At 45.1% G+C, this 26,122-nt stretch overlaps 1 protein-coding gene across 2 annotated transcripts; it reads right to left on the reverse strand.

The window, feature by feature from the left end:
- Positions 1–591: 591 nt before the first annotated feature.
- MARVELD3 (MARVEL domain containing 3) lies at positions 592–13,546 on the reverse strand. Of its 2 annotated transcripts, none has more exons than XM_017640850.3 (3): positions 12,842–13,546; positions 10,294–10,421; positions 592–2,227 (listed from the first exon to the last, which is right to left on the reverse strand). In XM_017640850.3, exons 1-3 carry the CDS (start codon positions 13,225–13,227, stop codon positions 1,593–1,595), a joined length of 1,149 nt encoding a protein of 382 aa, XP_017496339.2. In that variant the 5' UTR covers positions 13,228–13,546; the 3' UTR covers positions 592–1,592. The 2 variants fall into 2 exon arrangements, with proteins under 2 accessions (XP_017496339.2, XP_017496340.2); XM_017640851.3 differs by lacking the exon at positions 592–2,227 and adding an exon at positions 2,258–6,564 and having other exon boundaries at positions 12,842–13,544.
- Positions 13,547–26,122: the final 12,576 nt, after the last annotated feature.

A 26,122-nucleotide genomic window follows, 5' to 3' on the forward strand; every position in this document is an offset into this window, starting at 1 on the left:
TTAACCTAGCGATGTAAATTTCCAGGTGATTATTTTCCTTTAGTTTTTGTTAAAGTATTACATATTTTCCCATTTCTGCCTATTTTTGATCCTTGGCCTGGGATAGATACTGTAAGAATTAGTTGTTGAAAGGATTTGAGAGGAAAGAAGAAAGATAATATATTCCAGATTGGTGTTGCAGGTGGGTCAGGGGGAGTGAAGAGAGTCCCCAAACATGCGGTAAGAGTGACCCACACGTGTCAGAGGAAAATGATGACTTTTCTTTAACACATTTTGGCATATGTTGAAATAGGCTTATGTTTGTTGACTTCTTAACTAACTATAGATCAGAGAATCTGAGATGTATGTCAAAATTGCATTGTGGAAATAGTTTTAGAAATTTACTAAAATCTTGGTTTGAATGAATTAATAGTTTAAACTCATAAAAAGAAAACAATTTTATGAAAAAAAGAATTAGCTATTGAAAAGCAAGAGGACAATTACCAAAAAAAACCCCGTATACTTTATAGTAACGTATTTCTAGTTTCATCTGACATGCATTAAAAACTTGAGGCTGGGTGTAATATATAAGAACAGCTATAAAACATTAGATCAAAATTATTGAAAGAACTTTATTTTAAAAGATTCAGTGTTACTGATCTGTTACATTATGAAAATGATTCAGGGTCCTGAGAGATTACAATCTACTTTGAAGGAAGGTGTATTCTGTGGGGCATGGGAGTGCAGAAAGGAAGAAGCTTCTAGTCGGCCTTTATAAAAGTATAGTAAAATTAACTGCTTTATCTTTGAAATAAGTTTAAGAAGTTTATGAATTGTATCTATTTGGAAGCCTCACATAAAAGAAAACTCTTTCAGGCAAAGGAACTCCAACAACTGAATGACTTGAAACAAAAAAAAAAAAGAACTTGGAATGCTGGCAAAAAACATTGTCTCAGCCCTAACTGCAGGAATCCTGAGGAGGAACACGCATGCCCAAAGCATCTCTGCTCATGTGCCAGGAACCCAGCCTCCCTTCTCTAATGGACGGAGGCTGCCTGGGACCCATGCAGTCATGGTGCAGTGCTATGTGGGCAGAACAGTTTCCTTCCAGGACAAAGTCAGGATGCAATTGCTTAAAACTCAAACAATTTTATGAAAATTGCTTTAAAATAATTGCCCCGGGATAGGGGTGGAGGGGAATGGCATGTTTCTTTTTGTGAATTCAATAGTTTCAATAGGCAAGATATTTCTAGGGTAACACTGGACCTGCTACCTCAGATGTGAGGTTCTCATCTTTCAGAGTTTTTCTGGTTACTTAGCTATTACTATTACTACCTTGCCATTTGGTAAGAGCCATACTGTAAGAGTATATTCCCAAACTTCTAATGTTCTTTGTAGCAAAGATGGAGATATTTTTTCAAGCTCTTAGCCAACAAAGACTTACTGATAGAAAAATGAGATGATCATCTAGCTTTACAATAGTACCAAAGGGAGCACTTATAAAATCAAGTATGTGAAAACTGCCATTGTCTATTGTGAGATTTTAAAGGGCCCATCTTCTTTTTGAGAGAAACAAGGGAGGTGGGTTGACATTTAGGTTCCAGAAGAAGACCTCAGAGTGTTCTAGACCACAGGTATTCCGGTGCATCGTTATGATTTCTGTGTTCTCGGCTGTCTCTGTAGTGCTTCTGTTCTCGGTAGCTCCGCAAGGCCAGCACCAAGCTGACACTATACATAATCACCAGAAGACAAGCAAAGGTAGCTGCCGCTCCATCTGTGCCTGCCAGCTGGCAGTTCATCCAGGTGAGACCCTTGCGGGCATAGAGCCTCTCTCTCGTTTTGCAGGTGTCCGTGGAGTTGATCCGCAAGGCTACGTGGAGGTAAGTGCCAGTGCCGATGCAGTAGCCCACTGCCGCTAGGAGGCTGAAGGCGGCCTCCAGGAGGAGCCACTTCCCCGACAGTTTGGCTAGACTCTTGGCTCCTTGGACTAAAACACCCATGGTGAGAACACCCAGCCCCAGAGTAACAACCACACCGCCATATATCAGGGGTGCCCGGAGGACTGTGTACTGCTGGTCCAGCTGCCGAACCTGCTCCAGCTCAATGCCCTCAAACGGTGAGTAATAGTTGTTCCCAAAGCCGCCACCACTGGAAAAACTGGCACTGAATCCAGCAAGGACAAAGTAGGAGGCCACGATACACATGAGAACCATCCCATTCAGTATCACCTCCACTATCTGTACCACACCTAGGAGGAGAGAGATTCAGGATTTAACACCAATATCACTCACTCACCCAGGAAATCTCTAGAGCAGACTAGAGAAATACCACTGGTGACCTGATTTTAAGGACATGGTCAGATTCAACATTAACATCCTTGGTTTTTGTTTTTTAATATGTTTCAAAAATCAAATTGTCATGCTGGAAAAAGTTTTTGGGTTTCTCAAAAAACTAAACATATACTTACCACATGACCCTGCAACAGTACTCCAGAGATTTATCCTAAAGAAATGAAAACTTAAGGTCTGTGCAGAGATGTGTACATGAACGTTCACAGTAGCTTTATTTGTAATAGCCAAGTACTGGAAACCCAAATGTACTTCCATGGGCAAACGGCTGAACAATTTGGGACATCCACACCATGGAAAACTCAACAATCAGAGGAACAGATTGTTGACACGCAGCTACTTGGATGGATCTCAAAGGAATTACAAGTGAAAAAGGCCAATCGCAGACAGTTATATTCTGTATGATTTCACTCACGCAGCAGTCTCAAAATGACAAAATTAGATGGAACGCGGATCCACGCTTGTGAGGGGACGGGGGTGGGGAGGGCTGGGTGTGACTGGAAAGGGGGAGCTGTAGGCATGCCTGGTGATGGAGCAGTTGTGTCTTACGGCCAGTCTTATCCCACACAATCTATATGTGATAAAAGTGCACGGAACTGCACTCAGACATGAGTGCATGTAAAACTGGGGAAATCAAAGCTGTAGATCGTTGATGTTCTGGTTATGATATGGTATTAGAGTTATGCAAGAGTTACCACTGGGGAAACTCAGGATCTCTCTATTATTTCTGTAATGTTTTGTGAATCTATAATTATTTCAAAACTGAGTTTTTTAAAAATGCCACAAAAAGGTGCAAACTGAGAAATCACTCATGTCTCTGTCCACCCTGTTGCCTACCCCAACCACTTTCATTATTTTCTAATGTAACTTTTCAGTGTTCCTTTTGCAAATAAAAGTGTTCAGATCGGCATTTCATCCCCCAGTTCCTTTTTTTTTGACAAGGAACCACACTGCTGACACGGCTCTGGGTCTTGCCTTGTTGTTTACTATGCCAAGAGTCGTTTTCAGATCAGCCCTCCCACCGTCCACGCTTTGTTCCATGGCCCCCAGCTCCACTGTGTGGGTGGACCGGCGTCGTCAACCAGCATCCTACTGATGGATACTTGGGCTGTACTCTTGGTGCTTTCCCACAGGCCGAAGGAACCTACAAAAGCCACAGGCAGCGGGAACCGACAGGCCGGAGACAGTATCTTCCTGTCTGATGCCAGCTTTCATCGTCACTGGCACAGGCCCTGGCCTCTTCTGGGCCAGTGTCCCCTGCCATTCTGTCAGGGTTCTGCAGTGAGACTAAGAACAGCATACAAACTGCAGTGGGAACGCCAAGCTCTTGTTGCTACTGTTTACCGTCTGTGACTCAGCCTCAGACACTTCACATAACAAATGAAGATAATGCTGCTGGTCTTATCCCACAGGGTTGGGGGGAAGCCCAAATGAAAGCAACTGCGTGAGAATACTGGGAAGATCACAAACTGTTATACAAGTGGATGGTGATGCTACTGAGTAACGTTTGTAAAATGGAAGGGACTTAAGAGATGTAAGAAGAAATGGGGTGAGTTTATGAAAAGCATGGTTTCCCAAAAATGAGGAAAACCCAGTAATGCACTCACTACGGGGTCCAACGGTTATAATCCAGGCAGATCAGTATCTCTAACATACTTAGGCAACAGCTACTGGGCTTGCTGATCCCATCTCCTGCTGGGCCCACGGAAATTCCTAGGAGGTCCAGGAGACACAGCAGTCAAAGGCTCTGACAGCTGAGAAGCTGTGTTCCACTAATTTCAATCTGAAAATAACATCAGAGGAGAACTGCCCACTCGCCACCCAGGCACTGCAAGCTTCTTGCCACTCTCTCCCTGCAGCAGAGCAAGTGAACTGGTCCAGACATCATTCCTATTCAGGGGAGTAGCTATCCCAACACCTTTCTCTGCCTCAGTTTTCCTTCTGCATGCACGTTACTATCTCACCCCTAAGGGGAAATGAATATTGCACCACCACTAGATGCGGAAATCCGCACAGTCTCCTTCTGGGACATGTTCTGCCAAAACAGTGGAGTCATAATCTGTGCAAGCACATATCTGCTAGGCTGAAATGGAATAAACCTAGATCTTGTCAACTACCCCATGGGCTGCAGGAATTGAGAGGAATAATGGTCTGTTGTGGAGCCTGATGGAAGGAGTATGGCCATTGAATAATCTCACAGTCCCAGCCAGGCCTGACCTGGTTTAGCTCTCGACACCAAACAGGTTCAAGTATTTCCAAGCATGCAGTCACACTGATTCACGGACACCAGGAGAAAAGAAAAAGGGTCACTACGAGAGCTAGCAGTTTATGGTGGGGACAAGTCAGGGCTTTCCAGAGGGAAAGTGGAGACTGCAATGGACATGAGGTTTTTATTGTAAATAGTGTCTTTCTGGTGAGGCTGCTTTTGTAGCTGATCATTTAATATTCTGCTTTATTATACATTACTTCTGCCTTTGCACTGTAAATGTGAAAAAACTGAGGAGAGCAAATAAAAATTACTTTTTATTTGTCCAAAATAGAACATGTGCAGTCAAGTCATGCATAAAATGAAACATAAAATCTCCTTCTCTCCAGAAGCAAATATTGTTAATGCTTTCTTATATATATTCACAGAATACTTTAAGCATGTACATATATATGCATCTCCTTTTCTAAACCCAAATGGAACTCATCTTAAATGTGGTAAGTTGCCTGTATTTAAGGGAATAATATTATAAATGTATTATAAAGAGAACCATCACCTCCAAATTAAGATATTTCTTTGGATTTTTATTGGATTCACATAAAGCAAAGAACATATTCACTTATACCAAGAATATATCATCATGTTCCATGAGTCATAATTTAACATGCAATATGAACCCGTGAAGTTGTTTGCCGAAAAGCAGCATTCTTGTGCTGGGAAAGAGCTTACATTCATTTATTCTGGATGGATCCTGAATTCCAGATGTCGGGTTTAATTCTTCATACAATGGCACATTTACAAGAGGTACAAAACACTATTGAGCTTTCAAGGCCCTTGTGAGGGGCTTGTGAGAATAGCTTTTCTGCAACCCAGTACATTAGCCCAATTCCTCCTTCCTCAGCCCACGCCCACCTCCAACATAAACCTCACAGTAGTCTTCCAGGCGTCCCTACCCTGACATCCAGATTAAGGCAGTAAAGGATCAGAGAGTTCAATGTAGAAAAAGTTGGAGCCTAATCTGCTTACGACAGCTGTGTTTAGAAAAGTTCAGGCTGAAATGTCTCGTGTCTGTGTGCCTTTTTATGAATGTGGAAGACAGGGCTCCTGAGGTTTGCTTGGACATCTCCCTTTGTTTAATCAAGAAGGGCACTTTGCTGTAGCACATCTTTTCCTTGTGAGTTTTGGGCTCCAGTTCTTGTTGTTTATGTTTTTAATAATTTTGGTCAGACCCTCATCAACAGGATCCAGAACCAGGGCTTACACATCAGAGAACACCACTCTAACCCAGAGCTCGCCCAGGATGCCAAAGCTGACCTCTGACTTCTCAAGCGTTTTCAAGTTCCACAACAAAGCATGCTGTGGAAGACAGTAATTCAGAGTAACTTCCATCACTTCTGTTTGGCAGGACAAGTTAACAATCCTAAAACTCTAGCATCTCTGCAGGCTTCTCTTTCAGCTTCCTGACCTTTCGGTAACCCCTGATGGCCAGCACAGCCCCCAGAGCAAAGACCCCAATGCCCAGGGCAGCAAAGACTCCAGCTCCTATATCTCCCCCATGGAGACTGCAGCTGAAGCCACTGTACCCTTTGCTGTGGTACAGAGCCTCCCTCTCTTTACACACAGGAGAGGCATAGGCGGTGGAGAGGTGGTAGAAGTAGAAATACAAAGCTGGGATGTATGCCCCAGCTATGAGCATGTCCAACAAGCCTTCAATCACCAGCCACAGGGGGCAATGCCATGGGACCCGCAGGACACCCATGGCGACCAGGAGGCAGCAGAAGGCCATGAGGGCTCCGCTGTAGGCCATTGCTGCCGTGACCGTGGGCAGCTTCAGCTGGTAGAACTGGACATCCAGCTGCTGTGCTTTCTCCCCGTCAGCACCACTGAAACCACTGTAAGCCCCTCCGAACTGGTAGTAGTAAATGCCCCCCAGGCTGGTGATGCCTGTGTAGCCCCCTGTGGAATTGTAAGATACAGAGCTGCAGGCCAGGATCAGCAAGTTCATGAGAACCTCCAGCATTTGGCAGCAGGCTGCAAAAGAAGGGCGTGTTACCATTTTAAGAGATGCCACTTGGCACTGGGAGACCTCCACCTCAATGCTTATCTTGTGCATGGCAGCTTACCCCACAGCGGGCTTGTCACTGTGCCCCTGGAAGGCCTGAGTAGCCACTGCTGCAAGATTAGCAGGGGACTGTGGGCTCTGTAAATGATGTCAGAGGTACTCTGGGCTGCAAAGAGCACCTCTCAAAAGAGCCTGCCCCAGGTGGGACGCAGAAAGATAGTGGGGCAAATAGGTCAGTTAGCAGAAAGGCAAGAACGTTCTCTGCCCCAGCCCTCCCCCACCAAAAACACTAAGGAGTGGTTATCCCCTCTTTAGATAAGTTTTTGACTATCTTCAGCTTGAAAGAGAAAACTTCTCCAAGTTTGAGGGAATAAGAGAGCTTACAAAATATAATGAAGTCAGAAAAAATCATGGAAGTTACATATCAAAATATCAACCATGTGTATCAGAAATAAGATTAAGTAATGAAAGCTGTAGGACTTACTGAATTAATGAAACAATTGTTTTTATTGTTCTTAGACTTTAACTCAGCAGGTGTTTAAAGTTTAACTTTGTTTTCTTTAGTTTCCCTAAAGAGCAAATGTGGGCTGTGATATTTTCCCAGGGCTAGATTCCTTCAGGGCTCTTGGCTTCTTTACCTTAGACAAGAAAAAGCTCCAGACCTTCCCCTAAAGCTGGCAGCTTTCCTTAAAATCAACTGTATTGAGCTACAACTTATACACAACAAAATGACCCACACAGCTTCGTGAGTTTTGACCATGAATATGTTATGCAATCATAATCAAGATATAGAACATTTCTATCCACTCAGAAAGTTCCCTAGCAACCCTTTGTAGTCAATCTCTCATTTTTCTCCCCAGGCAACCACTGATGCGTTTTCTGCCATTAGGAATTAAGCCTGCCTTCCTAGAATTTCACGTAATAGAATCATACAGTTATGTACTCTTTTGTGTGTGGCTTCTTTTGCTCAGCATAATATAAAGCTGGGTGCTTCTGAGCTGGAAACTACACATGCCTGACCGGTTCTAGTGGGTCAGCTAACTCAGGGGTCAGACTGTCAGCATCTCCCTGGCTTAAGAAGATTTTGTACCAGGGTCCACTGGTCAATGTATGAAGCTGTGTCACATCCACACATTCTCTAATTGAAATGATACATCTGAAGTATTGGCACTCTTCAATTTTTCCCCAAATGCAAATAGCACTACTGTTTTCTTTAATTACAAAAGCAACACATACTTAATGCAAAAAAAAAAAGTAGATACAACAGACACATATTATATAAAAATTATCTAAAATCCAACCAATTAGAAAACAACCACTGTTACCATTATTTTTTCTTCTGGGCTCTTCTGCCATACATGCATAATTTTTGCTGTTGTTTATTTGCTTTTAGGTAAGGACAGGGTCTTACTCTATTATTATATAACCTATTTTTCACATAGGAATATAATGGGGGCATTTTCTTCTACCTCAGCACATATAAATTGACTTCATATTTTTAAGGATGCATAGAATACCATAGTGAATTTTAACAATTTCCTTGTGAAGGCCATCTGGGCTTTCCCCAGTGGTTTGCTCTTTGAGAACAAATACATGCTATATATTTCTTAATATTGTGTTGGGAGGACAGAGCCCCCATAAGCTTCTTATTCCTGTTTTAGCCTGAATAGAACCAAAAGAGAATAACCAGCCCAGGGAGATGTGGAATTAAAGCTGCAAGCTGAATGCACACATGATGCTTTGAGCATGAAGGGCCTAGGGGAGAGGGAGAGAACGAAAGGGCAAGGAAGGTGGGGGAGCTAAGAAAGGGGACAGGTGGACAGGAAAAGCACCTTCTTCCCAGGGAACTTGTAACTCATCACTGGTCCCTTCAAACCATAAATGAGCACAACCCATACATGCACAGAATTCCCTCGTGATCTGATATGTTCACGTGACATCTGTACTTTTTATCTGACCTTTACCCGGAAGATTTTAGTACCTGAGGGGAATTTCTCGTAAAAGTAAATGTGGGACTTCTCTCCTGTCAGTGTCCTTTGTGTTCCACTGAACTTCCTAAGGCTGACTCCCAGCCCAAGCTTCCAGGTCTCCCGAGGAAGTCAGAGGGGGCTACAGCTGCCTCCCACATCTGCCAGTCCACTGCGGGAGGACATGATTCCACTGATGAGGAAAAGAAGTCACAAAAGATCTACTCTAAGATGGCACTGAAAATCTCCAGATGCCCTTTCTCCAGGCATGTGTTTCCTGCTGGAGACAAGTTCCTGGGGATTAACGGCTGTTTCTCTCTCAACACAACACCAAGTATTGTGTATTTGTGTGGGTCTCTGTGAGTCCAGAATTCTTTACAAGCTCTCATTTGTTAGCTTCTGACTGCTGAACCATCCTCTCTCTCTCTCTCTCTCGACTCAGAAACCCAACCCGTAGGCCCAAAACCAAATAGAAGCAATCAAAGTGACATCAAGGTGTGTTTTGGTCAGGATCCTCAAGCCCTGCTCTCTCCTGTGATAAATCAATCACAGAAGAAAACATACCTCTGCAGAAAAACCTGTTAACCAGTCTCTGGCTCATTCCAATTATTTTCATCATCAAGAAAAGAGGAAAGGTCAAGTTAACCATTGTGGACCTTAGAGTCAGGTGCTAAGTTCCAATTCCAGCTCTTCCACTGAACAGCTGTGTGATTCTGGGTAGCTTACTATATCCCTCTGAGTCTGAGTTGTTGAGACAATCAAAAGCACTGAAGTTGTGCCAACAGATATAAATTAGAGCACGGATTCTTGTACCTGGATTGCCTGGAGCTCATTAATGAAAGTTCTGGATAATCCCATAATCATGTACATCATTGTAATTATCCTAAAATACATTATCTGGTAGAAGAAGTGCTGTAATTTCTCTCCCTTAGGCTTAGAAGTGCCTCACCCCTGCCCACTTAGTCATAGGCAGCCTAGGAAGTTTCTCACCACATCATGTGAGCCACAAAGGTTCACCTTAACAAACCAGGTTTTCTTCATTGCTGGCGAGGTCAGGATTCGTGTTAGGATGGAAACTCTAGGAGCCATGTTTGGAGCTGCCACATGATATTATTCGAGTGTTTTTCAAACTGTGGATTATAACAACCATGTTTTTTTTGTTTTTGTTTGTTCTCGGTGAATCAGAATAGAAAAATGACCCATGCCCTTGGGAGGTAATAGGGCATTGTTTCATAAGATGTCTGTGTGTGTGTGTGTGTGAACGACCTGGTCTTAATGTAAAATCTGTTTCTTACTGTGGGTCTCGGTCTACAAAGTTTAAAAGCCATGACGAGTGCTTGGGCATCAGATCTCCCATCCTAAAGCATAAGCTGCCAACTAGCTCCTCCCGCCAGGTACTCTCCCTCCCTAACTCAGCCCTCCCACAGCTGGCAGTTCACAGCTGGTTCTACATTCAGACGGCGGCAGTTCCACCTGGAGGAAAACTGCAGGCATGGCTGCTTGCCTCGCAGACCCAGAGCACATTTGAGGAGAAGCATGGAACCTCGAGCCATACCTTTCAGGGGGTGCTACCTTTTCTTTTTTCAGAAAATGAGAACCTAAAACAGGTATGGGAACAAAAATGCCCGGAACCCAAAATGGAATTCTGCTTGAAATTTTGCTTCACCAGCTCAACCCCTTCCAGAACCATCAGCGAGAATAAATGGTCAAACTGCCTACACAATGGCTCACCTCTGCCAGTGCACAAGTATCTGCATTTGTGGCATTCCAGGAGTCCTTCAGCCTCTGACTGGTAATATTCCTCTTCCCTGCATCCAAGCCTGGGGTTTGGGGGCAGGAATCGCCCTGAAGTGGGTTCACTATAACCAAAAACACACATGGCCATTAGAGGGCCTCCAATTCAATAGCTTGTTCAGTGTTAGAACTCTGGGTACCTCATGCAGACATTAAAGAATGCGCAGAACAGAAAACCTGCCACAGCATTTCACACTGGAGAGAATTCTCTGGTTTAGTGACCCCCTCAGGGCATCCAGACACTCAGCCCAACTCTGCTAACCAACCACATGACATATCCCCCCACCCCGCCCCACCCTTCTATGCACTGCTGGCTGTCAGGCTACGGGACATACCTGACCTCACAGCTGGGAGCCTGGGAGCTGAGCTTCAGTTCTCAGTTCAGCAGGGGCCAGACCCTCTTCAAAACGTTTGCATTCACAGGACTGATGCCCAGCCTGGCATTCTCTTCCTTCCCTCATTACTTTGCAAAGAGCTGGATCTGCTATATAACTGTCTAGGCGTTTGGGCAATACACACAACTTAGGACATCCTTTCTCTCCCTCTTCCTCTGCTAGTCCTGCCACTTTCTGTCCCCCTTTATCCAGCATATTCTGGGCTTTGTCCAAGATTCAATGGTAGGGGCTGCATTCTACTTTTTGGGTTCTAGGGATCCTTCTAGAACATAGCTTTCATCATGGATCTCTTGGGTTTGAAGTCCTTAAACTCTCATGGCTGTGCATAATGCTCAAACTTCTACTGCAGCACAGGAGGTCCCTGCTCCTCTCTCTCCACTCACAGTCTCCTGCTCACAGACCCAGCCATGGTGAACTGCCTGTCCCTACTCCCCCAAAAGATGACCTGCACTCCCATGCCACTAGGTCGCTGTGGAAGCTATTCCTCTACTTGGAACACCTTCCATCTTTCTCTCCCAGTCTCCCCCTTTCTGTTCCTTTTCCAGAACTCAGCTTGGAGGTCATCTCCTTCAGAAGAACCTCCAGAGCCCAAGGAGGGGCCCAGCTCTGTTTTCTCTGAATGTTTCCCCTGCAGCAGCACATTTCACTCTGGGCTGCGCTGGCCCACTTACCTGTCACTTTCCTACCAGGCTGTGGCCACTGTGAGTAGATCTCATCCGTTCATAATGTAGCCCCCCCCCCCACTCCACCCAGTAAAGGCTTGTTGGGTGGAGGAAAGACAGAAATAAATTGCCCTTTGCTTTCAAACCAGCAACTGGCTGTGCACAAAACAAAAGCATTCCTTTCACTTGTGTTGGGGCCACTGGGGCCAGGGTTGGTGGGGGTGGGAGGACTAGGATACTGGGTTATCAGGAAGCCTAAAAGGCAGTTCTGGTTTCCCCCAGGTCATGCAGTTGCAATGCAATGGGATTCAGTCAGGGAAATAAGAGCACTAGACCGTATCTGGGCACACCCTTCCTCATAGTTTGGCTAGTTGGTTTTAGATAATGTAACATAAACTCAGGATAGTGGCTTTCCCACTGTGTGGACACAACAGGACCCAAGTTAGAGCTTAAGCCTCCAGGTCCCAAGCAGAGAAGAGCCTGACTCCTCCTTAGAGAAGAGGACAGGTGTCAAAAACCAGTAGGCAGTCATCATGGCAGTGCCTGTCTCCTTGTTGGGCTGGCATGTGACCTAGGCATTCGTAATATTTGTGCAGTTGGATGGCATGTTTGGTGTAAAAAAGACCAACTTCCTAGAGCGGGTGTGGGGTCTAGGTTCACTTCCTCTCCTCCCTTCTGGCCTCACCGTCTCACAGCTCGCAAGGTCTTCCAGACACTCACCTCACGAGGCCTTAGGTGAATTCTCTGTGTTCTACAAGGCCGGGGTGGCGAACTGTTCATTCACGGGGGTAGGGTGTGAAACAACCGTGGGATTGGAATGAGGCTGCCCAGGAATCCCTCACTGGCAAAGCAGGAAGAAATCTCAGCCCTTCAGTGGGCAGTTTTAGGTAGATTTAGTTCTTTGGTTAAAAGTGTATCTTCTCCCAGCTCTGTTTGGAAATGCGTATACCCCTGGAAGGGGTTCAGGTTAAGCTATTAACTCTGTTGGGCTGACTTGATTAGGCCCCGGGGTCCAGGGAACAGGACTTTGGGGAGGGCTGTTTTTGGAACACAGGACAAGGGTCTGAAGCCCCAAAGTGGTAGTCCTGCGACCACGTGGTGAGGAGGTCAGGAAGGAGCCTCAGGTCAAACCCCTTCCCTAAGCTCCTTCCACCCTTTCCCTTTCCAGCCCTTAAGTCCTTACCTGGTCCTCCGGCCGCGCCCCCCACCATCCGGGCCTACCACCGCTAACAGGTGTGGTTTCTGCTTTGTTAACTGGGTTCGGGTCAAGAAGTGGGTGCACCCTAATTTATTCCTTCCCAGGTCACCTCTCAGGGAGCAAAAAGGGGGCATGGCACTGTCTTCGAGGACAGTAACCGGGGTGGGGGGCGGGACTCGGGATGGCCGCTGCCCCGGCGCCCAGGTCCGCGCCCCTGCAGCCCACCTCACCTTTCCGGGCCGCGGCGCTCAAGGCCCTGCTTCCTCTGGGGCGGCGGCTGCGGGGTTTCCCAAGGCGTGGGCCAAGGGGGCGGGGCTGCGTCCCAGGTCGGCCTCCGGTGTCCGTCCCGCGTCCGGCTTTGGCGGGACTTTTCCCAAACCCTTTGTTCACCAGAGCGGTGGGCCCCGGCCGCGTGTCTGTCCTGTCGGGAGTCTCGGTCCCTCCCCACGTCCCGGTCCCCGTCCCTCCGCCCGCCTCCGTTTCTCTCCCCGCGCCGGTCCCCGGGTCTGTCCCGCTGCCGCTCCGGGTGTCGGTCTCTGTCCGGGCGGGGGTGCCGGGCTGGGTCCCGCTCTCTCGGCCGGGCCCGGGGCTCGCGAGTCCCTGACGTATCTTCCATGGCCCGCTTCCGTGTTCCCGCCCCGGCGCAACGGGGGCAGCAATCCACCGCCGGAGTCCCGGGCAGGTGGCCGAGAGCGGGGGCGGGGCCTTCACCTGCGCGCACGCGCGCTGGGCGCGTTACGGTCCCGGGACCTCACCTGGGCGCGCGGGCCGCCGCGGGGCGCCGCTGTGGGCGAGCCTGTTGGGTGCAGGGCTGGAGAGTCGTTCAGCTCTGCAGCCAGGCGAGTATCCTCTGACCTCGCGCTGTGTGCGGCCGAGGGCAGCGAGCTCGCAGCTTGCCCAGCACCTTGGCTCTGCCGTCCCGTTGGGTGCGTGCCGCCTCGCCCACCCCCTCGCCTCCCTCCCTCCTGCTGTCCTTACACCCCTCGTCCCCCTCCCTCCTGCTGTCCTTACAAGTGTGTTCGGGCCGGGGGTGGGGGTGGGATGGGGCTTGCTGCCAATCACTGTTGCAGCAGTTCTGGACTTATAAACGTTTTTTAAAATAATGAACCACACAGACGAGGCAAGTTTTCCTTTGCCAAGTAAGGATATTTAAAAGCATATAAAATTGCCATCTGTTAATTAATTCTTTCAGCAAATACAGGATGTGGGAACACCTACTCTAGCGGGCACTGGAGGCGCAGGGTGAACTGGGCTCGTGTGGCGCGTCCCTTCCTGTGGGGGAGGGGGGAGAGAAAGGGCGCCAAATGGAGAAAGAAGGTAATGCCTAAACTTTAACGGGGAGGGCAGGTTTCTTTACACAGATCTGGGAAGGGGACATTTGAGTCGAGTCCTGGATGAGAAGGAGGCAGCCTGGAGGATAGCTGAGAGAATGTTCCAGAAAGGAGAAGCTGAGTAATGCAGAGAGTGACTTGCTCTGATTTTTCTGTTTAAAAGATCACTCTGGCTTTTGGGAGGAGATGACTTCCAGGGGACCAAGGAAAGAGCGAAGAAATAAAGTAGGGAGCCACCGAAGCAATCCAAGTGAGGGGTGATGGTGGCTGAGTGGGCAGTTTGGACACAGGAAGTAACAGCTCTCACTAGCTGCTCTGAGCTGCCTTCAGCCCCCTGCACCTGTTCTTTGACATCACTAGGACTCTGTGGGTCTTGAGTTTTCCGTTTTTTCCCCATCTTACAGAACTTTCTGGTCTTTCAGATTTTTCTCCTCAGGATGCACTCCTTGGTGGGCTATCTGAACTGCCTTCTTGTTAGCACCTTTGATAACCTCCTCACCCTCTCCTTCCAGACCAGCTGCTCAGCACAAAACCTACCCCGGGACCAGTGTGTTAATCCACCTTTCTAACACTTTAGACCAGCCGGCCGGCTACTGGACAAGCACAACGGGGCACAGAGAGGCTTCGAGTAGCGGACCAGCCCAGCCTCCCTGAGCCCTCTTTCTGCCCACAGAATGTTCGCTGATTCTTGGGCTTCTTCCTTTCCTATTTCCAACAACCTTCCCAAGCCTTCACTCTCTCCAGCCTCCCACAGAACGCTCCCTCCTCTCCTTCCCTCAGTGAACAGCTGCACCTCCTGCTTTGAAAAACCAGAGTCTTCATCCCCGTGGTGGCCATTTATTTGCTCCCTCCCCACCTATTTCCCCTTCTCTCACAAACACAGCACCAGATTCTCCTTCACTCTCAGCCAAGTGACCTCGAGAGACTAATCTCACCCTCAGCTCTTGGCTTATGCCTCTCATATGGCCCATTCTCTAACCATGGATACTTGTCCAGGGATGAGCGTAGTACCAAATTCAGACTGGGCAGACTTGAGGACCTGTCTGTGGGAGGTTTCTGAGGATAAAGCATCCTCTCTCTTCTTTGGGAGCTACCAGAAAAGAAGCTCTCTCTTTTCCTGGATGGTGCAAGGTGAGACTTCTGCAGACATGCAGTCGTCATTGTTCCTGCCGTGAGGGACCCAGTCAGAGATAGGAGCTGGCACACAGAAGGGATCAGGGTTGGGAGAATCAGAGAGAACAGAGCTGGAGGCTTAATGAAACTGTGAAGCTCTGGATCACACTGTACTTTAAGTCAGAAAACATCTGGATTTTTCAGTTAGGCGAGGTTGATCTCATGCAAAATCCCTGGAACACAGATTACACCACCAAACTGGTCCTCAATTGGTCTTTTGAATACTGTGTCAGTCATTCGATGGCTGGGGTCTGCCTCAGGTAGGGGTTGGAAGTATAACCTTTCCAGACAAGGTGGCTCTCCACAGGTGGAGGGCAATTCTCTAGAGAGAGGACAGCTGTGAGATATTGTTGTCAGTCAATATCATTGCAGGAGTAGAGTGAGTTCACTGGCAGATAAAGGATTTCCAGATCCCACCCAACAAACTGTCATGGTCATGATATTCCCATGAGTCTTTTTAGTAAGTACAAGTGAGACAAATATATACCTCTTTCCCTGATTCACATGAAAGGTAACAGTACACTCTATTATGAGCTTGTTTTTTTCACTTCATTTATCTCAAGGATCTTTTCATATTGGTAAATAAAGAGCATCTCTGTTCCTTTTTCTAAACTGCATAGTGCTCCATTTCTTGGAGGTAGCATGATGTATTTAACTAGCTTTCTTTTGATAGACATTTAGGTTTTGTTTTTTTTTCTAATCTTTTGCTACTACAAAGAAGCTGGATGAACAACCTTGTACATACATCATTTCAGCCGCTTACAGGTACACCTATGGGATAAATTCACAAATGATGAATATCTAGGTCAAGAATATATACATTTACACTCTTGATACAGATTGCAGAATTGCCCTCCATGGGAATTACATGAATTTATGTTCCTATCAGTTGTATTTGAGAGTGTCTATTTCCCCATAACTTCACCAACAGTGTGGGTTATCCATGTTTTAGGGTTTTGCTTTAAAATGTTTTAAGAACATTTTTTTCTGATTATAAAAAAAATACATGCTCATTGTAGAACATTTGGGAAGTACAGCTTTTAAGCTTATTATGTGTTGCTTGTGGTTAACTACTTGAGAAAAATATTTTTTCCAGTTTAAGAACATTTTCCTCTTAATTGCCTAAAAGTTTGGTAACAAGTAGAATACATAAGGAGTCAAATTTAAAGGAATGCAGAACATTTACACATTTAAAGTAAACCCGTGGGTTCTTGTGGTGCCCAGTCAAGCGACGTTCTCCATGGTTCTGGCCCTTCTCCATGGTTCTGGCCCAGCATGTGCTTCCTGTCTCTGAGCATGTGAAGAATAAGGTGGCTGCAAACAGCACTGGGCCCCAGAGCCCCAGACTTCTTTTCTTCTTGTCACCCCTCTGCGGAGAAGATAGGGGCAGCCAGTTCCCATCTCAGGGCCTTTGGCCCTGCCACTCCCTCCACCTGGAGAGCTCTGCCCTGGTGTGACCACATCGACCAGCCCTCTGACTGCTGTCCCTTTCCTCTCTGCCTTTTTTTTTTTCTCTTTAGGATTTATAACAATCCATAAACACTACATATTTTTCTTAATTTGTAATTTGGCTTCCCCCAGGAGAGCAGGGAGTATCTGCTCCCCGTTGTATCCCCAGTGCCTGGTACACAAATGACAGTGAATGAATGACTGTTAAATGAATGAAGGGGATCCTCAGATGCCAGACCTCCAGGAGGCGGCTCTGTCTCCCCCAGCTGAAAGCTGCCTCTTCCTCTCTCGACCATCCCTTGTCCTTTGTACTTTGTCCGCTTGGCTCTCTGGTGCTTTGCCCTTTGCTTTCTCTTCCCCCTTCCCAGGCGCCATCACTCTGAACACCAAGTCCACTGAAGACAGGGTCTCTTCCAGTCATCTGTGAATGCTCCCCCAATGTGTGCTCAGGATGTGTTGAATGCACAGGGGATCAGACAAATATTACATTTTTACTCTCTTTAGGAGGGTTTGGGGAACCAGTAGGACCTGGGTAAGTCTTTGTGGGAGGCTGGGACATTTAAAAAATTGGAGGAAAATCTTCAAAGTCCAGATGATGTCTTAATTTCTCCACAGATCCTCTTGGGAGGCCGCACTTTCTAAAAAATGCCACACCAATATTTCTAGTCCCACGTGCATCTCCAGAATCTTGCTGCCCCATCAAGGGAGAGCCCAAATCCCCACCCTATGGGCGAGCCCTTGAGGATTAATGACATAATTTGTGGGGCTCAGTGCATAATACAAATGGTTCAAATATTATTAATAATTTCAAGATGATAGCAGAACAATAAACCAAGCTCAGGGCTGTTCTAGGGCTGGGGCTCTGTGTGAGCGCAGGTTGCATGCCTGCAAAGCTGATCCGGAATGGAATGCGGTGGAAGTGACACTGAAGGGTTTCTGGTCTTGTCTTTAAGGCTATGCAGCTTCTGTCAGACTCTCTCTGAGGATGGTCCACCTTGTATCCCAGACACATTGTAAGGAACCCAGGCATGAAAAACCCAGGGGCATGTGTTCTTGCCATTAGCCCCAGCTGAGGTCTCAGCCAACAGCCAGCATCACCTGCCAGGTGGTAGTGAATGAGCCTTTGATGACTCCAGTCTGCGCCACTGAATTACCTCCAGCCTTTGGGTCTTTCTGCTCAGTTCCCACCACTGTGGAGGAGAGTCCAGCCATCACCAATGGACTCATCCAAATTCCTGACCCACAGAATCCATGAGTGTAATAAATGGTTGTCTTATGCCTCTATGTTTTGGGGATATTTGTTTCTATTTAATTTTTATCTAACTTAGCAAAAAGATAACCAGAGTACCATCCATGACTCTAGTCCATATTGATCTCTCCTTTTGTGAATTATTGCAATTTTAGTTCAAAACATGCATTTAATCTATTAATCCCAAAATTCAAAATTAATCATTTATTTGTGTCATCGGTCCCACTCTCTAGCCTGTGAGCTCCCTGGGATTATGTCTTGCCATATGCATGGCACATAGTAGTTGCTCAATAACTGTTGGGTAAATAACATCAGTTCTTAGAGGTACATTAAAAGTAAGCCACTCCCAATAGGTAATTTTTGATAAATCAATCAATTATATGTAAGAAAGGATTAGGTAAGTAAGGCAGATTGAGAGTGAAAGCCCAATGAAAATCTGATGAGTTTATTTAATTTTAATTTAACTTATGCTTTTTTTATTTTAGGTTTTGTAGAAGAGAAGTTTAGGAAACAATGTCCTGACCTCTCCTTTGCCTGTTAAAATATAACATTGTTTCATCATTTTAATCTTCCAGGAACTCTTGGACAGACCAGCATATGGAAGAAGCTTACTGGGGCAGGAGCCCATTTCTGGGAAAACCCCCAAATGTGCAAGCAAAGCAAAGGGTGCAAGAGGCAGACGGCCAAAGAGCAGAGGAGAGGGAAATACTCGGCATTCATGCGGTAAAGGTAATTTTCCAAAAAAGGTGAAATCACAACTCTCATTCAGGTGTAAAGTGCACCCTAAAGATAATGAATAATCACTGAGGGAATCAAGCAGATGTTACAACAGGTCCAAAAGAGAACCTGAACAGAGCCCATGAGACATCAGGAATAAAGATATGGATATACAAAGGAGACAAACTGATTTCTTCCAGAGTAGGAACGGAAGGGAAAATCAATCGAACCTCTGCCAGACAGGGTAGAATTTGCATGTCTCCAGACAATAATTTTTTTTATTGCTATCAATCCCCACAGTTTACAGAATTGTAAAATAGCGTAGTTTTCTACTGAAGCACAAATGAAAAGGTGTTACTTTTGCTTCACCTGGATAAGTGAGATGCAAAATGGTCTTCGAGATTCTGGGGTTTGGGGAAATGTAGCCTGAGCCTAGCCCTGAGGAGAATGCTCTGTTGGTTTGATTTGGCAGGCATGGAATGGAGCTTGGCATCTGTATTTTTTAATAGTTTCATGTGGCACCCCGTTTGAGAACCAATCTGTTGATGTAAGTTAAAATTCAGTTTCCATCCTAAAGGAGAGCCTAATTTAAGAATAATCCAAACCCTTACCTAAATTTTTTCTGTAAAAAAAACCCCCACTTCTATTGGTTTGAGGTCTGTTCTATAGCATTTGGAGGCAGAAGGTTTACTTTCCCAGTTCTGTTCTAACTCTGGTTCGTTCAGCCATCCCTATCAGGGAGACAGTCCTTCAGGTATGTGGATCAAGGGGAAATCCCTACGTGTTCCCCGATGACTCTCAGCTGCCTCGGCCTTTTAGAATATCCCCTACTTGTCTTCAAACACCAGACTCAAGCCAGGTGGCGGAGGGGGCTTCTACCTGTAAGGCTGAAGCGAGGGCACAGCTGGCCAGCAGGGGGCAGTGTAGGCTCAGGCTGGTGCCGCTCACACCTGCCTGCCTTCCTCAGCCTGAACATTTCCCTGTTCGCCTGGGCCTGGAAACTATGCTTGTCTCATCAAGGTGTGATAGAAAGCACACAGTTCAGTTCAGTGCAATATATCCTGAACTTTGCATGCTACATAAGTGACCTTGGGAAGTTACTCAACCTCTCTGTGCCCGTGTCCTCGTTTGCAAAATAGAAATAATTTTACCCATCTCTTAGGATTAAATAGAGTAATATGTGCAAAAAACACTTGAAGCAGTGGTTGGCATACATTAATGCTACAAAATGTTAGCTGTTATTTTTGTCATTGTTAGTGTTTACCAGGCACGTAGGCCACTGAACGAATGAGACAGTCCCTTAGATCTCACAGCTTAATGAGGTGGAGAGGAAAATATGTCATATTGCAAAGAAAAAGATGTGCATGGGTGTAGATGGGGTATGGAGGCAGAAGTAACCAAAACACCACTTACCAGAGGAAGAAGTGCTGGAAGATGGCTTTTAGGAATGAGTAAGACAAAGGAGCTTTGGGCTTTGGGAGGCAAGGCAGGGGGCAGCATTCCAAACAAAGAGGGCAGCAAATAGAAACCAGGAGGTCTGGGAGCTTGAAGGTCAAAGTCTGCCACCCGGACCAGCTCTAGGAGAAAGGGAAGAAATCAAGGAAAAAGAGGAGAGCTAGCCAGGGGCCCAATCATGAGGATCCTTGAAAGTCAGCCATATGTACTTGGACTTAACGCTGTGGGTCTCTGGTCTCCAAGCTAGTACACACAATCTCCACTGCAGTGTAAGGAAAAAATATTAGAACTTCATTTTACTTGTAAATATCATCTTTGGGGGACTTTCTTTTTCTATATCTTATTTAAGTTGTAAAGAATATATCAGTACAATAATACCCAGATATAATTTATAAGTAAATGTTTATGTATTGGCTTGCATGCAAGTTTTGTAACACACTGTGCGGAGCCACCAGAGATGGCTTTTAATCAGGGAAGTACCTTAGTCAAATTAGCTGGCCCAAGCCAAGGCCTTGGCATTGGGGATGGAGAGGAAGTGGATTTGAGTGCTATTAAGGAAGTATAATTCCATTAACAAGGAGGAGCGTATGATCAGTAAAAGTAGCGCCAAGTAGAGAGCTTGAGGAGCTCAATATTAAATGCTCAGTGCAAGACAAGTACTTGGAGAATATCAGGTACCAGATACTGGTGGCTATAAGCATTTTTTATTATAGCAAAGCTAAGTAAATTTTAAAAAATAAGTTATATTGGGATAGTGAAAGTGAACTTGTATAGATCATGAGAAGGCTGCTAGGAAAGAACCAGATAGCACTCTTGGCTAAGAAGGATAGGAGACAGGGCCAATCATTGCAGAAGGAAGGGAGGCTATTTTTCTAGAAGGAAGAGACTTAAGCATATCTGTAGGCTCAAGAGAAAGGGGATCAATGAAGGGACCAAAAATAGAAACAGCTTCTCCAGTACCGATCTCAGGGCCTGCTCTTTTGGCAGTACCTGCCCACTGCGCCCTTCATCAGAGAAACCCCTCCTCTCGTCCAGTACTCATTTAGAACGTGAGTTAAAAAGCATGACTCTTATACAAATATCAAGTGAGTATATGTCAAAGATTTATTTCATTAATCAATGATAGAACAGCAGTCTGAGAAAACTGGTTCAGTTGCTATACTTCTATAAAAAAGAAAAAAACTGGTTCAGAGGTCAAAAAGACAGAAAGCTAAAATAAAGGATGGCCAAGTCAGCTCCCAAACTGGGTAATGTCTTGCAGGTGGGGTGACCAACAGCCTGTTTGCCTCAGAGCAGTCCCAGTTTTAGCACTAAAAGTTCCTTATCCTGGGAAACCCCTCAGGCCCCAGGCAAATGGGAGCAGTTGGTCACCCAACCTACAGGGCAATGAACTACAAACTTTGACATGATTCTTTCTACTAGACCAGAAATCATCCGCATCTTTTCTTCACAAAAAGCATTTCAGTTGACCAATCTAAAAGACCATCTAATTTGATGGAGCCTGAGATCAAGATCAAGGAGTAAGTCAAGCAAAGACACACTGAATCAGTGACGTAGGAACAGACCTGTTCCACAGTGCTCCATGTAGCACTGAAGACAGGCACTTATCCTTTGCCTCATTTACAAGTGTTGAATTTCTTAGCAGTCTACAAAAATATAACAGAACAGTTTCTATACCTCATCCATAGGCACCAATTTCTCCAGAGGAAAGAGAAGTTAAGAGCGGATCCAGTCCCCAGAGTCTGGGGACTCCTCTTGGTGTAAGCTGTCCACTCGCATGATAATTATCCCTCCCACAGTATCCACCATTCCCAAAGGAGGCAGAGGGTTTAGAGCCCAGGCAGATTAGCACTCAGGCTCAAGGGACTGGGCCCACATGGATAACCCAGGATAATTTTTCTATTTTAAGATACTTAGTCACATCTGCAAAGTTGCTTTTGCATGCAAATTCACGGGTTCCATGGGGTAGGATGTGGACATCTCCGCAGGTCATTGTTTGGGTCGCCACACAGCAGGCCAGGTGTTCAAGAGTGGCTTGGCTGGGTGGTTCGTGGCTTTCCCGCAAGATTGCAGCCAAGGTTTGACTGGGGCTGCGGTCATCTAGGCTGTAGTCGGGAGGGAGGATCTGCTCTAGAGGTCATTCACTCGCTTTGGAGATAAAGGCTTTACAGGGGTAATCAAATTAAAATGAGGTCATTAGGATGGGCCCTAACCCAATATGACTGGTGCCATTATAAAAGGGGAAATTTGGATTTAGAAATATGGACATGCATAGAGGGAAGACCATGTGAAGAGATACAGGGAGAAGATGGACACCTACAAGCCAGCGAGAGAGGCCTGGATCACCCCTATGCTCCCAGCCCTCAGGAGGAACCGGCCCTGCTGACACCTTGACCTCGGACTTGCAGCCTCCGGAACTGTGAGACAGCACATTCCTGTTGTATAAGCCACTCAGTCTGTGCTATTTTGCTATAGCAGTGCTAACAAACTAATGCAGTTTCCCATGATGGCATATATAATTGTGATTATATTAAGTATTACAATGTGTGCTCATTATATGAATTGATGTTATCACAACTTATTTAGCTTTTCCCAATTACAGGCATTTAAATGTTTTTAATGCTTCAACATTACATCTAATGCAGAAACATATTACTTCTTCAAGATTAATTTTCAGGAGTGGGATTTCTACTGTCCAAGAAAATTAATCATTTTGTCTTTGGAGGCATTTTGCCACTTTGTTTTCTCAAAGGACCACTCTGGGGGCCGATGTCTGAAACATGGCCATGGCAAGTCAAAGTTCTGTGTCATTACTCCTCTTGGTCCCAGGCCTCTCTGGGGCTTCGTGCACTTCCTAGTGCCCTCTGAGTATCTGTATGGTTTCCATGATAGTGCCCAGTGAAGAAATCGCCAGAGACTAATGAAAACTAGCAGTTTTATAAGCCATAGGATGTCAGTAATGACACATATATGATAACCAAAAACAGGTTCCTCTAGCCCCCCTTATCACCTAACGTCCGGCATGTTGCCTTGAGAGGTGACATGAAAGACACTGGCCTGCCAGGAAATGGCGTCTGCATCAGCCGATCGGTATGGGCCCCTGCGGCTTTCTGCGCACTGACGTCAGCAGTATGCCCTGTCCTGTCCTCCGCCCCACCTTGGCCAGAAGTTCTCTGGTGCAGGTGACTCCAAACTCGGGTTTCACAATGTCCCAGGGAAGGTAGTTGAGTGCAGTAGGCAGCCTTGGACCAGGGACGGTGGAGCTCTGATTCCAAGATCCAACTTCCAGTAAAATTTAAACGCAGACCAAGCGTGCTGATCACCACCTTCAAACCTCTCCATTCTGCATCTTCTTCTTTGGGGCACGTGTTACCCCCAGCAGGTTGCAATTTTCCCTCCGCATCACCCAAGAAAATCTGCTCAAAGTAAACTTTTACACAAGGGACAAATGATAACTGTCCCTCATAACGTCCCCCTGCCCCCACTGGAAGCTCCACAGGACCTGTGGTTTTTTCACTGTCATGACAGTGCCTGGAATGTAGCAAGTGCTCAATTAACCTTTGTTGCATAGCAGAATAAACTTCATTTTTTAAAAGTCAATATATTATTATTGTTTTAGATTAGTAGCAGTACTCAGAGTAGAAATATTTGAAAATAGAGAAAATTATACTGAAAAAGTTAGAATTATCCATAAAAAGATCACCTATAAATCTACCACCCCTTATTTCAACCAGTGTTCATGTTTTATATTTTTTTTTCCAGTAACTGCCATCCAATCCTTGGTACTTGCTATTATGAAAGTGCTTTGAAATAGTATAAGCTGCTGTTACACTATTATAAATAATAATTTGATTTATAATTTCCAAAAACTGTCCTTCGGGTGGTCCCAAGTATTTTCTCCACCAGCCCAGTGGCCATCTGCTTTAATTTACATCCTTGCCAGAAGGAATAAGATTATTTTTAGGGTCTGATGAAATTTGCAAGACCTAATTAATCTTTAAAAGTAAGTCCATGTTTGGCAGATCCTCTGGGCTAGGGCTGGGAGAGAGGGAAGCAGTAGGGAGGTGGAGGGTCACGGGCAGTGTCACAAAATCAAATAAACAACTATAACATGTTGGGTGTTGCAACTGCAGAAAGGTTGGGAATGATCACAGCCCGAAGGCAATGGTCCTGTGACACTGTACGTGTGAAGGCAACCCTTCTCGCAAACTAGTCCCCAGGGACCCTGTGTGCTGGGCCTCTTCCCACTAAGGTCTTCTCAAAAGGTCTGTCTTTTGAGTTGGGAGTTCATTTAAAATCCAAAATCTACTTCAAACTTTAAGTTTGAAGTCTTCTCATAGCAACACTATTTTGAGAACAGAACTAGGAGAGAAACTGATATCATCTGCAGGAGCTCCTTATTTTGCATGTGAGGAAACAGGCCCTATTTGCTTAAAGACCACATCTTGTTGCTAGACTAAGATAAGAACCCAAATTCTGTGATATCTTTCCTTTTTGTCATACCAACACTCTGTTTGCTCCCTGTTATGGGTGGAATTACGTCTCCTCAATGTCCATATCTTGAAGTCCTAACCCCCAATACCACAGAACGTGACTTTATTTGGAAATAGGGTCACTGCAGATGTAATTAGTTAAGTTACTGAAATACAGTGGGCCTCTAATCCCGTTTGACTCATGTCCTTATCAAAAGCGGAAATTTGGACACAGACATGCACACAGGGGAGTGACAATGTTAAGATGAAGGCAGAGATAAGTCAAGGAATGCCAAAGATTGCCAGCGAACCAGCAGAAGCTAGGAGAGAGGCATGGAGCACAAACTCCCTCCCAGCCCTCAGAAGGAACCAACCCCGTGGACACCTTGATCTTGGACTTCCGGCCTCCAGAACTGTGAGACAATAAACTTCTCTTGTTTAAGCCACCCAGTTATTGGTACTTTGTACCACAGCCCTGGGAAACATACAAGTCCACTCTCCCTTTGTGACCTTGAGAAGCTGTAGCATCTTGGAAAATCAATGATATCCTTAGGGTTTGGAGTCTTTTGGTAATTCTAGCTTCCTCTTTCCTCACTTTGGAAAGTGGCAGTACTCGGGCAGAGGTAAAGTTTCCCAAACATGTGTCAATAGTGTGAATTATTAATGTCATGAATACTCAGATTAAAATGAAATATGAAAGCATCCCATAAAAACACTTGGTAAATAGAATATAATGTCAGAATACATCTATACAAACTATGTAGATTCAAAAAACCTTCACAAATTATATCTATGTGTATGTGTGTATATGTGTATATATACACACAGATTATATTTATGTTTATGTATAAAAAATTAGGAATATAATGGACATCTATAAACTACTTCATCAACAGCAGCCGAGTACACCTCCTCTCAGGCTCACATAGAACATTCACCAAGATAGACTGCATTTTGGGCCATAATATATACCTTAGTGAATGTAAAAGAATAAAAAAATGACGCAGGGTCTGTTCTCAGACCACAGTGGAATTAAATGAGATATAAATAACCAAAAGATAGTTGGAAAATGTGAAAATACTTGGAAATTAAAGAAAACACTTCCAAATAACACATGGGTTAGAAAATAAGTCTCAAGAGAAATTTAAAAATATTTTAAAATGAAATAAATACAACTAAATTAAAATAAATACAACATCAAAATTTGTGGATGCAGTGAAAGCAGTGCTTAGAGGGAAATTTATATCAGTGAATATGTATACTAGAAAAGAAAGATCTAAAATCGATTATCTAAGCTCCCACCCTAGGAAACTAGAAAAAGAAGAGCAAAATGAAATCTAAAGTGTACAGTTTCTGATTTAAAAGACTTAACTGATTTGAAACATAATTGCATAAAACAATAATTATAAGTCTGTGCTGCTGGACTTACATGTAAAAATTGAACATATATAACACAATAACAGCACAAAGAAATGGCAAGAAAATAGAGCTACATAGAAGAAAAATTTCTATGTATTTGACACACCATATATGGAGGAGACAGTTGTAAGTTCCAGATGCTTGGAAGAAGCTGAAGAAATAGGTTGAGTATCACCAGAGGTCCCCAAGCTTTCAGGAGCTTCAATTCTTAGCTACTCTGTTATCAAAATGCACATGACATACACA

This window comes from Manis javanica, chromosome 17 (assembly GCF_040802235.1).
Source record: "Manis javanica isolate MJ-LG chromosome 17, MJ_LKY, whole genome shotgun sequence".
Lineage (NCBI taxonomy): Eukaryota > Metazoa > Chordata > Mammalia > Pholidota > Manidae > Manis > Manis javanica.